The sequence below is a fragment of the Myotis lucifugus genome, unplaced genomic scaffold (genome assembly GCF_000147115.1).
Source record: "Myotis lucifugus unplaced genomic scaffold, Myoluc2.0 scaffold_7, whole genome shotgun sequence".
NCBI classification, from domain to species: domain Eukaryota; kingdom Metazoa; phylum Chordata; class Mammalia; order Chiroptera; family Vespertilionidae; genus Myotis; species Myotis lucifugus.
In genome coordinates, this window is record NW_005871055.1 from 8,016,483 (window position 1) to 8,029,172 (window position 12,690).

General features: G+C 47.5%; 1 protein-coding gene across 1 annotated transcript in view; it reads left to right on the plus strand.

Moving 5' to 3' along the window:
* Positions 1-12,690, plus strand: part of CDADC1 (cytidine and dCMP deaminase domain containing 1) — an 81,252-nt gene that overhangs the window by 27,362 nt on the left and 41,200 nt on the right. The window contains exon 5 of the mRNA XM_023749111.1: positions 474-651. Within this exon, the coding sequence (XP_023604879.1) occupies positions 474-651 (178 nt within the window). The remainder of the gene's footprint in view (positions 1-473; positions 652-12,690) is intronic.

Here is a 12,690-nt window from a genome sequence, read left to right on the forward strand (position 1 = left end):
TCTCCTTTAGTTCTGCTGTGTACCATCTGTGGGACTTTCAGAAAGTCATGTAAACTTTCTAGGATTTACTTACACATGTGTAAAATCAGTTTTCCAAATTTATTTTATGACCATCTAGAAGCTTAATACTAAAAATAGTCCTAGACTAGATGCTACAAGAAAAAAAAGTCGAATTGACTTGGGTTTTGCCTTTTACTAAGTCAAAATGTATTCATTTCTCACTAGGACTTTATTAATGAGAATTAAATGCTTAATTGATTAAGAAATCGTAAATTTACGATTTAGGACATTTCTCGTATAAAGCCAGTGTTAAATATTCAAAAAATTTTGGGGACCTAATGAAAAATATGCTTTTGTTTAACCTGTTCAAGTAATGAATGAAACAAATTTTTATGTTATTAATAAAGTATAATCCATGATATCATCCTTAGCATTTATAACTAAATAAATTATTATTTTGTGTTTTAATGTAGGTGAAGAAAACTGGTCTTGTGGTGGTGAAAAACATGAAAATTGTTGATCTTCACTGTTCGAGTGAAGAGTTACATGCTGGGAAAATTGCTCTTATAAAACATGGCTCAAGGCTGAAAAACTGTGATCTTTATTTTTCCAGAAAACCATGTTCTGCTTGTTTGAAAATGATTGTAAATGGTAAGTGTAGATAAGGCTTTGTTGGGGATTACTAACATTTATCTGAGAACAGTCAGTGGAAACAAATTGCATAAGTACCACAGAGGTACTTTAGAAATATATATATATCTAAAGATAGTTTTATATACTATAAGAAGTCAGAAAACTTGTATTCTGGTCTCAGCTCTGTCACTAACTAGTTAGATGATGCTTCATGTAATAGTAGACTGAAATGAGCTGCTATCTTATATAATAAACTAGAGGCCCAGTGCACAAAAATTTGTGCAACCTCAGCCCGGCCTGTGCCCTCTCGCAGTCTGGGACCCCTCGGGGGTGACCACTTGCTGGCTTAGGCCTGCTCCCTGGGGGATTGGGCCTAAGCTGGCAATCAGACATCCCTCTGGCAGCCCGGCAGCCCTCGGGGGATGTCCACTTGCCAGCGGGGAGCAGGCCTAAACTGCAGTCCTACATCCTTAGCACTGCTGAGGAGGCAGGAGAGGCTCCCACCACCACCAGGCAGCCATCAGCCTGGCTTGTGGCTGAGCAGAGCTCCTCCCATGTGAGAGCACCCTGACCACCAGGGGGCAGCTCCTGCATTGAGCGTCTGCCCTCTGGTGGTCAGTGTGTGTCATAGTGACCAGTCATTCCCAGTCTTTCTGCTGTTAGGGTCAGTTTGCATATTCCCCTTTTACTATATAGGATAGAGGCCTGGTGCATGGGTGGGGGCCGGCTGGTTTGCCCTGAAGGGTGATCCGGATCAGGGTGGGGGTCCCGCTTGGGTGCCTGGCCAGCCTGGATGAGGGGATGATGGCTGTTTGCAGCTGGTCACACCCCCTTCAGGGTGGGGGTCCCCACTGGGGTGCCTGGCCAGTCTGGGTGAGGGGCTGAGGGCCGTTTTCAGGCTGGCGGTGACTGAAGCTCCCAACCTCTCCTTTTTTTCTTTTGGGATTTATTTACTTTCTATGGCTGTCACTGGAGCTGAGAGCCGGCTCCAGCTTGAGGCCGTGGCTGGCTGAAAGCAGGTATCTGGGTTTGTTTAGCTTCTATAATTGAAACTCTGTTGCCATCACTGGCGCTCTAAGCTCTGAGCCCGCTGGCGGCTGAAAGCAGGTTTCTGGGTTTGTTTAGCTTCTATAATTGCAACATTGTTGCACCTGGAGCTCAGAGCTGGGCTGAGGCAGGCAGGGAACCTTGGCTTCCTCCATCACTGGAGCAAGCAAGCCTCATGTTCGCTTCAGCTGCATGGCTGCCGGCCGCCATCTTTGTTGGCAGTTAATTTGCATATCTCGCTGATTAGCCAATGGGGAGGGTAGCGAAGTTACGGTTAATTACCATGTTTCTCTATTATTAGATAGGGTACCTAATATGCAAATTGTCCCCTCGACCAGGAGTTCAACTGGGAATTTGACCAGGGGGCGGGGACGGCCCCTCCCCCTAGCCAATTGGGGGCGGGGCCAGCTGGCCAACTGCCTGCGGCCCATCCCCTCAGCCGGTCCCACCCCTAATCGGCCCCCCACACCCTGATCAGGGCCGGGGCCAGCCCACCAACCACTCACGGCCCCTCCCCCCGGCTGGCCTGGTCCCCCATACACCCCCCTACCCTACTCGGGGGTGGGGCCTGCTGGCCAATCTCCCACGTTCCCTCACCCTGGTTGGCCCAGCCCAATCGGCCCCGATCAGGACGGGCCAGCTGGACCCCATCCGTGCACTAACTTGTGCACCAGGCCTCTAGCCCTATGTAATAAAAGCCTAATATGCTAAGTGTCAGACCGTTTGTTCGACTGTTCAACTGGTTGCTATGACATGCACTGACCACCAGGTGGTAGACACTCCAACCAGTAGGTTAGCTTGCTGCTGGGGTCCAGCCGATTGGGACTGGGCGAGACGGGCCAGACATGCCCTGGAGCCCTCCTGCGGTCCCTCCCCAGCTGGCCAACCTCCCGTGGTCCCTCCCCGGCCGGCTGGCCCTGCTCGGGACTGGGCGAGATGGCCCACACATGCCTGGAGCCCGGTCCCTCCCCGGCCCCAATTACATACTGGTAGGGTCCCTCGGCCTGGCCTGCACCCTCTTGCAATCTGGGACCCCTCGGGGGATGTCCGCAGGCCAGGCCGAGGGACCCCACCAGTGCATGAATCTGTGCACCGGGCCTCTAGTAACAAATAAAATACTAAAATTTCAGTGGCTTAATATATTAGGCATTTATAACCCCTGTAGAGTAGTTTATCCATGGAGGATATGTTCCAAGATGCTCAGTGGATGCTTCAAACTACCATATTAAACTCTGTATATGTTGTTTTTTTCCTATGCAGACATACCATTTCACCTAAAGGAAGCACTTTACCACTTCCCTTTAGTATAACTGAATTGCAAGCATCACTACTCTTGTACTTTGTGGCTATTAATAAGTAAAAATAAGTTACTTGAACACAAGCACTGTGATAGATAACAATGATTCTGCAATAGTAGATCTGATAACCTAGATAACCAGTAAGTGACTAGTGGGCGGGTAACGTTTACAGTGGAGATACTGGACAAAGGGATGATTTATGTCTAGGATGAGATGGAGTGGGATGGAGAGACTTCATTACACTATTCAGAATGGCGCACAATTTAAAACTTGTGAATTGTTTATTTCTGGAATTTTCCACTTAATATTGGTAGACAATGATTGACCGTGGATAACTGAAACCACAGAAAGCGAAATTGCAGATAAGGTGGCACTACTGTAATATCCCAGTGCAGTTGTTGCTGAACAGCAGACAAATTTCTCCATGTGGTTGATTCATGGGCCTAGGTATCTTCTGTGGTGTTTTTGCTGTCATTACCAACGGCCCTGCATCCCTAGTCCTCTGCATCCAGACTGAGAAAGAAAATAGAGAAGGCATACCTGCTCTTAAAATTCCTGGCCTGGACCCTAGCCAGTTTGGCTCAGTGGATAGAGTGTCAGCTTGTGGACTGAAGGGTCCTGGGTTTGATTCTGGTCCGGAGCACACCTCAGTTGTAGGCTCCATCCCTGGCCCTGTTCGGGGCATGTATGGAGGCAACCAGTTGATGTGTCCCTCTCACATTGATGTTTCTCTCTCTCTCTCTCTTTCTCTCTCTCTCTCTCTCTCTCCCCTTCTCTTCCACTCTCTCATGGAAAAATATCCTCAGCTGAGGATTAACTAACAAACAAATCCAGGCTGGGAAGTCACATGCATTATTTCTGTTCATATTCATTGTGGGAACTGTAGTTCCTGACTGGGCAGCTGCTTCCCATTGACTACATTTTGGAAAGGATAAACACAAATTATTAATATACTAGAGGCCCGGTGCACAAAATTCATGCTGCGGGGGGGCGGGGGGGTGTCCTTCAGCCCAGCCTGCACTCTCTCCAATCTGGGACTGCTGGCTCCTAACCGCTCGCCTGCCTGCCTGCCTGTCTGATTGCCCCTAACCGCATCTGCCTGCCAGCCTGATCGATGCCTAACTGCTCCCCTGTGGGCCTAATCGCCCCCAACTGCCCTCTGCCACCGGCCTGATCTCCCACAACTACCCTCCCTTGCCACAACCTGTCTCCTCCACCAGGACCCACCTCCTCCGCACTAGCGGTGGAGACTCTGGAACTGGCCTCCTCTGTGCTGCGCGGAGCTGTGGGACCCCCAGGCCTCACCTTGCAGAGCAGCCGACGGCCCCGCCTCTACTGTGCATGCGGCCATCTTGTGGCGGCCATCTTGTGGCGACATCGCGCGAGGGCGTGACACCACCTAGGCTTTTATTATATAGGATAGCTTTCCATCTCTGTCATACAGGGCTACTCACTAAAACTCTTTGTAATCATGATTCTTTTTGCCCCCAGGTAAGTATGCAGACCATTCTTCTATTTAAAATATATCTTCTTTCTAAAATATGTTTTTGTTGATTTCAGAGAGAGGGAGAGGGAGAGAGATAGAAGCATCAATGATGTGAGAGTCATTGATAGTCTGCCTCCTGCACATCCCCTACCTGGAGAGCGAGCCTGCAACCTGGGCATGTGCCCTGACCAGGAATTAAACCTTGACCTCCTGGTTGATAGGTCAATGGTCAACCACTGAGCAACATCAGCCAGACCAAAAATATCACATCTTTTACATAGGTACTGCTGTTACAGGAGGAATTAATGGCCAGATTTCCCAGACATGAGTGAGAGTGAGGCTCTTGGGGTATTGGTGAAGTAAGCATTTTCAGAAGTCCCCCTGGGAGGATGGGATGTGGAGAAGGCTTTATTTGTATGAGGTTACATTTTTTAGGTTGCAGTGCCCCATTTCCCCAAGCCAGTTCTGAAAGAGGGGCAGCTGGGAGTTCAGCAAAGCAGAAGCAGGTCCAGTGTACAGAGCTTCCTTTCCATGTTGCAGTGGAGTATACTTTAGTATTTAGTCCATTAATCCATTGTGGGAGTCCCACATGGCAGCCCCTGTAACAATAGTCCCAAGAGGGCCTGGCATGTGTGTGTGTGTGTGTGTGTGTGTGTGTGTGTGTGTGTGTAAAAGAGAGAGAGAGAGCATGCATGCCCGCATGAGCTCACATCTTTGTTTATAAATTTAAATATTTAGGTTTTGTGCACTTGCAGTGACCACGCCCATCCTGGCCACTAATTTGTTCCCAGGTATAACTGGCCAACAGGTAGGCATGTTTCCACGTAACTCAGACCTTACTGGAATTTACTGAGTGATGAGTGATAAAGGTGTCTTTTGTTATTCATTTCAACCACACCTGAGTTTCTGTTCATGAAGTGATGTTTGGAAAACCCTTATGGATGGGTCTTGGTTGCCAGGGGAACCAACCAAGTGATTAGAGGGTTGGAACTTTCAGCCCCACCTCCCAGACTTCTGTGAAGGAGAGGGACTGGAGTTTGAGTTCAATTACCAAAGGAAATGATCAAACATGCCTTTGTAAAGAAGCCTCCTTTGGAGAGCTTCTGGGGGGAAAAGGCTGGTATAGTCCCCAATCCTTTTCCTCAAGGAGTTATTGGTGGCTAAAAATAACAATGGAGCACATCATCTAGTACCAAATGAATGAGATGGGCTGTAAGTAATAGGTTAGAGGAGAAATGGTGATCTCTTCAGGTTAGCATGTTATGAAAGGCTAGGGCTTAGGCCAGCTGTGGGCAAACTACGGCCCGCGGGCCAGATTGGAATAAAACTAAAAAAAAAAAAGACCGTACCCTTTTATGTAATGATGTTTACTTTGAATTTATATTAGTTCACACAAACACTCCATCCATGCTTTTGTTCCGGCCCTCCGGTCCAGTTTAAGAACCCATTGTGGCCCTCGAGTCAAAAAGTTTGCCTACCCCTGGCTTAGGCTGTATCTTGCTGGGTTAGAGGTAGAGGAGGAGGAATACATCCTGGTCAGGGAAACAGCACATGTGGGGTCATCAGGCTGTGAAATGCAAGGTTCCAAGGGGTCAGTATTTTCTTTTTTAAAGAATTTATCTTTGTTGTTGAAGGTATTACAGATGTCCTCCTTTCTATTCCCTCATTGACCCCCATCCACCCCGCTCCCGCCCCCTCCCCAGGCCTTCACTGCACTATTATCTGTGTCCATGGGTTATGTATATGTATGTATGTATGAAGATATATATATATATATATATATATATATATAGATATAGATATAGATATATATAGATATTCTTTGGTTAACTCTTCCTGCTCCCTTGCCCCCCTTCCCTCTGAGATTCGACAGTCTGTTGCATGCTTCAATGTCCCTGGATCTATTTTGTTTGTTTATTTTGTTCATTAGATTCCATATATGAGTGAGAGAGATCATGTGGTACTTGTCTTTCTCTGACTGGCTTATTTCACTTGTTTTGTTTTTATTTACATCAAAGTCTTAAAAGTAATGATCAGTACCTGGTGAAGGCAATGCCTTTGAGCTACAAGTGGCTAGAGTCTCTTGGCCTGCAACAAGTATTTCAAGCTGTAGGATATCTATGATAGTTGTTAGATTCCATAGTCTTTACCCTGCAGTTACAAGTAGAGAAGATAGGTAAGATGATGGTAGCAATTTTTCTTCTTTTCCCAATTAACTGGGCAGATTGGATATTTACTTTATCACTTGTGTTAATTGACCTATAAATCCTATATAAGATAATGTGGAGCCAACCACTGAAGATTTTTGAGCAGGAATAATATGATCGAAATTATTATTTATACTAGAGGCCCGGTGCATGAAATTCATGCACGGGGGGTGGGGGGGCCTCAGCCCAGCCTGCACCCTCTCCAATCCGGGACCACTCGGGGGATGTCCGACTGCCAGTTTAGGCCCGATCCAGGACCGCTGGCTCCTAACTGCTCACCTGTTTGCCTGCCTGATTGCCCCTAACTGGCCCCCCTGCCGGCCTGGTCACCCTCAACTGCCCCCCCTGCTGGACTGGTTGCCCCTCACTGCTCCCCCTGCCAGCCTGATCGCCCCTCACTGCCCTGCCCTGCCGGCCTGGTCACCCCCAACTGCCCCCCCTGCTGGCCTGGTCACCCCTAACTGCCCCCCCCCCGCTGGCCTGATCGCCCCTCACTGCCCCCCCTGCCGGCCTGGTCGCCCCACGCAGCCTGCTGCTCAGACGTTTGGTTGTCCCTCACTAACCCCCTGCCGGCCTGGTTGCCCCACACAGCCTGCTGCTCAGATGTTTGGTCGTCCCCCACTAACCCCCCTGCTGGCCTGGTCGCCCCACGCAGCCTGGTACTCAGTCGTTTGGTCGTCCTTCACTAACCTCCCTGCCAGACTTGTCGCCCCACTCAGCCTGTTTGGTTGTCCGTTTGGTTGTTTCAGATGTGACAGCCCCTGGCTCTTTATATATATAGATAGATAGATAGATTTTTTGTTGTTGTTATTGAATTGGAACATGATTAATAGACTGCTGCATTAGGCAGGGTATAAAGTAGCATTCAAAGTGACATTGATATAGAATGGAAGACTGTGAAAGTGTTACTGGAGGAAGATGAGACCTTGATTCTTGTCTTGTATTTTGTGCTGAGTTCCAAGCATGTCAAACCGACCACAAGTTTGACATGTTTGTTGTAAGCACTCCTAATAGCCTCAGCGCCAAGAATTAGAAAAGTAGGGAAGTACAAGTTACTGACTACTGCTTGATGTCTTTAAGACATTTGAACCTGCCAAGAAAGATAATGAAAGTGTGGAAAATCAGGAAGAACCTACAATAGAAATGCTTTTGTTAGTGTTAGACCCATCTATATATATAAAAGGCTAATATGCTAAGTGTCCTTCCCACTGTCCGACCGGTCGCTATGACGCACACTGACCACCAGGGGGCAGACACTCAACACAAGAGCTGCTGTGCGCGCACTTGCCATTTACAGAGACATGGCAGCGCAGATCTGGCGCCCACAAAGCAACACTTGGCTTTCCCCAAGGGGGACACAGGCCCTGCCACCAGCCCGGAGCGACAGGCCACCAAATCGCAGCCAACGCTGCCAGGACCCTATGGCGCAAAATGCGGCCCACAGCTCAGCCCAACCCAGAAACGGTGGCTGTGGGCGCCGGTTAATGACATCACATAGCAATGCCCAGCTTCCTCTCCCTAGCGACTAGGCTGCAGTTTCTTCAGCCCAGGAACACGGCTTGCTTTATAACCAGGTGCAAACATTTCACACTAACCAAATGTCTGAAGTGTTTTCCCATGCCTCATCTCAGTGGAATCTTATTTCCTTTTCATTAACCGGAAAATGGAATTTAGAAAGCTTAGAAACTTGACCCGACTGAAAAGAAGTAAGAAATGGTGGACCTTGAAAATGACTTTAGGTTTTCTCACTGCGCAGAATATAGTCAAACACTGCTACAGTTAAATGTTGTATCTTTTGTTCTCCCTGCGTGATCTACAATAATAATGTACTTGTTGATATTTACTGCTGTGTTGCTGACAATTACCTGAAAGAGAAGTTGGGGTGCTTCGCTGGGCTGGAAAAAGTTTAGCTATATTAGAAAGCAGGTCTCATTAAGCAAGTTTATTCTATATCTATAAAAGGCTAAGTTGACTTGCACATGCACAATACAAAGTTCTCGCTGGCGCCAATCACATGTGTTTTGATCTGTCAAAACTGTTGCCTAATAACAAACAAGGCACTAGTAGTCATTGTACTCTTCATGGTCACATACTTGGGGGGCGGGGGTTTCATGTAAGAATATCTTTGGTGAAACAGTAAAAGTTATTTTTATTAAATCCCAACCCTTGAGTACACATGTTTATAATATTCTGTGTGAAAAAATAGGAGATAAATATAAAGCACTTTTGCTGCAAACTTAAGTATGAAGGTTGCCTTATGGAAAACTACCTATGCAAATGTTTGAGTTATGAACTGAATTATCCACCTTTTTCATGGAACACTGTGATCTGACAAGCTATAAACACTTGGATATTTGACAGACGTTATCTCAAAAATGAGTTAAGTGAACCTTCCACTTCCAGTAAAACAACTGATAGTATTTGTTGTCAATGATAAAATTTGAGCCTTCAAGTGAAAATTTTGAAAAACTTGGCATCATGATCTTATAGCTTCCCAGACTTGAAGACTCTTCTGGATGAGATTGGTGGTAATATTAATGAATAGAATTTTTAAAAAATAATGGAATTTAACATAAGAGTACAAAAAATTTATGATTTTTAAGACCCTATCCTTTCTTAAAATTTTATGTAGTGTCCAGGAAGAATATTGACAACTATCTGAAATAGCTGTTAAAATACTCCTTTTCCAACTACACATCTGTGTGAGGCTGGATACTTTTCATATACTTCAGTAAAACAACCTATAGCAGCAGATTGAAAGCAGCAACAGATTTGAGAATCCAGATGTCTTCTATTAAGCCAGATAATAAAGAGATATTAAAATTTAAAGCAGTGTCATTCTCCTATACTAGTTTCTGTTGCAGTTTTGGAAAATATAGTTATTTTTCATTAAGCTATGTTATCTACACTAATAAAAGAGAAACATGGTAATTAGCGTACGACCGCTACCCTTCCCATTGGCTAATCAGCATATCCTTATGCAAATTAACTGTCAGCCAAGATGGCGGCCGGCAGCCATGCACTAAAGCGAACAGGGAGGCTTGCTTGCTCCAGTGATGGCGAACTCCAACGTTCCCTGCCTGAATTGCTGGCCTCTCAGCTGCAACTCTAAGCAACTATGTTGCAAATATAGAAGCTAAACAAAACCCCAGAAACCGGCTTTCAGTCAGCTGGGCTTCAGCCAGCCGGACCGCAACATTGTATCAAATACAGAAGGTAAAGGCCAGAAACCTGCTTTCAGCTGCGAGGCCTCAGAGCTAAAGCTGGCCCAGAATAGAAAAAAGAAAAAGAAAAAAAGGAGCAGTTGGGAGCTTCAGTCACCCGCCAGCCTGAAAACGGCCCTCAGCCCCTCAGCCCCTCAGCCAGACTGGCCAGGCACCCCAGTGGGGACCCCCACCCTGATCCAGGACACCCTTCAGGGCAAACCAGCCGGCCCCCACCCGTGCACCAGGCCTCTATCCTATATAGTAAAAGGGTAATATGCCTCCCAGCACCGGGATCAGCGTGACAGGGGGCAGCGCCCAAACCCCCTGATCGCTCTGCGGCTCTGTGTGTGACAGGGGGCGGGGCCACAACCTCCCTATCTGCCCTGCTCTGTTCGTGACAGGGGAAGGCACCCCAACCCCTTGATCAGCACCCTGCTCTGTGCCTGATAGGGGGGACTCCCCCAATCCCCTGATCGCCCTGCGGCTCTGTGTTTGACAGGGTGCGGCGCACCAACCCCCTGATCGGCCCTGCTCTGTGTGTGACAGGGTGCAGCGCCCCAACCCCCCCACCCCCCACAGGCCCTGCTCTGTGTGTGACAGGGTAGAACCATAACCTCTCCATCGGCCCTGCCCTGAGTGTGACAGTGGCGGTGCCCCAACCCCCTGATGAGCCCTGCTCTGTGGGTCATAGAGGGTGGCGCCCCAACCCCCCTCCATGGGCCTTGCTTTGTGTGTGACAGGGTAGAGCCATAACCTCCCCATTGGCCCTGCCCTGAGTGTGACAGGGTGCAGCGCCCCAACCCCCTGATCCTCCCTGCTCTGTGTGTGACAGGGGGTGGTGCCCCAACTCCCCTATCAGCCCTACTTTGTGAGTGACAGGGGGGAGCTCCCCAACCCCCTGATCGACCCTGCTCTGTGTGTGACAGGGTACGGAGCCCCAACCCCCCTGATGGGCCCTGCTCTGTGAGTGACAGGGGGCAGCGCCCCAACCCCCTGATCGGCCCTGCTCTGTGCGTGACGGGGTGGCACCGCAACCTCCCCATAGACCCTGCCTTGAATGTGACAGAGGGTGGTGCCCTAACCCCCCAACCGGCCCTACCCTGAGCGTGACTGGGGGTGGCATCGCAACCTCCCGATTCGCCTTGCTCTGTGCATGACAGGGGGCAGCGCCCCAACTCCCCAATCGGCCCTGCTCTGAGCCCGACCAGGGGCTGCACCTAGGGATTGGGCGTGCCCTCTGCCACCTGGGAGCAGGCCTAAGCCAGCAGGTCGTTATCTCCCGAGGGGTCCCAGACTGCGAGAGGGCACAGGCCGGGCTGGGGGACCCCCCCCTCCCCCCCCGAGTGCACAAATTTTTGTGCACCGGGCCTCTAGTCCTATATAATAAAACCCTAATATGCAAATTGACTGAAAGGAGGAACTACAGGTTGCTATGATGTGCACTGAGGTCGCTATGATGTGCACTGACCACCAGGGGGCAGATGCTCAATGCAGTGGTGATGGCGGCAGCAGCAGCAATAAGGATGTCCAACTGCTGGACCTCAAGAGGGCACAGGCCAGGCTGAGGGTCCCCCCCACCCCAGTGCACAAATGTTGTGTACTGGGCCGCTAGTTTATAATAATGTATCATAGGTTCTTTATTGTGTGTGTGTGGTTTTTTTAGTGAATTAATATTTTTACATTTTTGTTTTAATTTTTAATACAGTAAATATCAGTAGATACAATCTACACCTCATTGGGGTCCTCATTAATTTTAAAGAGTGTAATTGGGTCTGAGTCAACAAAATTGGAAAATTTCTGCAGTAGCATTTGCCACTGGTACGTGAATATTTGTTTCAAGATTGGTCATCCCCTCTTCTCCTTGAATCAGGTTTACTAGAAGCAACCAGATGTTTAGATGAAAGATTGACCAGCACTGCTGGTTAGGAAATGGATTTTGAGAACTTCAAGAGAGAGTAGGTGGAATGCAGCCAGAGGAAACATTCTGATATTAGCTTTGAGGCTTTCAAAATTGCTTTATAGCCCAAATCACATAAGAGTTAGAAGTAACGGGGAGTAGATAGAAATGTGTGTTTATTCAACTAAGACTTTATTTGGTTCATCTATTACTTTGAATGCACAACACCCTGTGGGCCAACCGTCTAGCCACTTCTGGACACAGCCATAAAAAATGTCTCTCTTAGCTGCAGTCACAGGAGATACTAGCAAAGCAGTCTTTGTTGTAAAACACTAACTGATGAACAATTCAGTGCTTAACTCTGTATAAGGCATCTCTCATCATTCATTCTGAAATACAAATTAAAATACTTTTCCTATGTTTGTTATCCAGTTTTGTTTTTTCTTTTGTAAATTGTTCATATCTTTGGACTCTTTTGAGGCCTTGTTCTTATCAATTTATATCTGTATATGCTCTTAATAAATTAAAATCTTCTCTGTATATTAAAGACTACTAACCTCCTCTATCACATTGATTAAAAATGTTCCTTCTAGTTTGTTGTTCTGTCTTTAATTTTGTGGACTTAAAAAAATGAATATTGCCCTAACTGGTTTGGCTCAGTGGATAGAGTGTCGGCCTGCGGACTGAAGGGTCCCAGGTTCGATTCCGGTCAAGGGCATGTACCTTGGTTGCGGGCACATCCCCAGTGGGAGGTGTGTAGGAGGCAGCTGATCGATGTTTCTCTCTCATTGATGTTTCTGACTCTCTATCCCTCTCCCTTCCGCTCTGTAAAAAAATCAATAAAATATATTGTTTTAAACAATGCTGCACTATATATGGTATCCATGCTTTTTTTTTTTAGTCTCCATTTAGAATA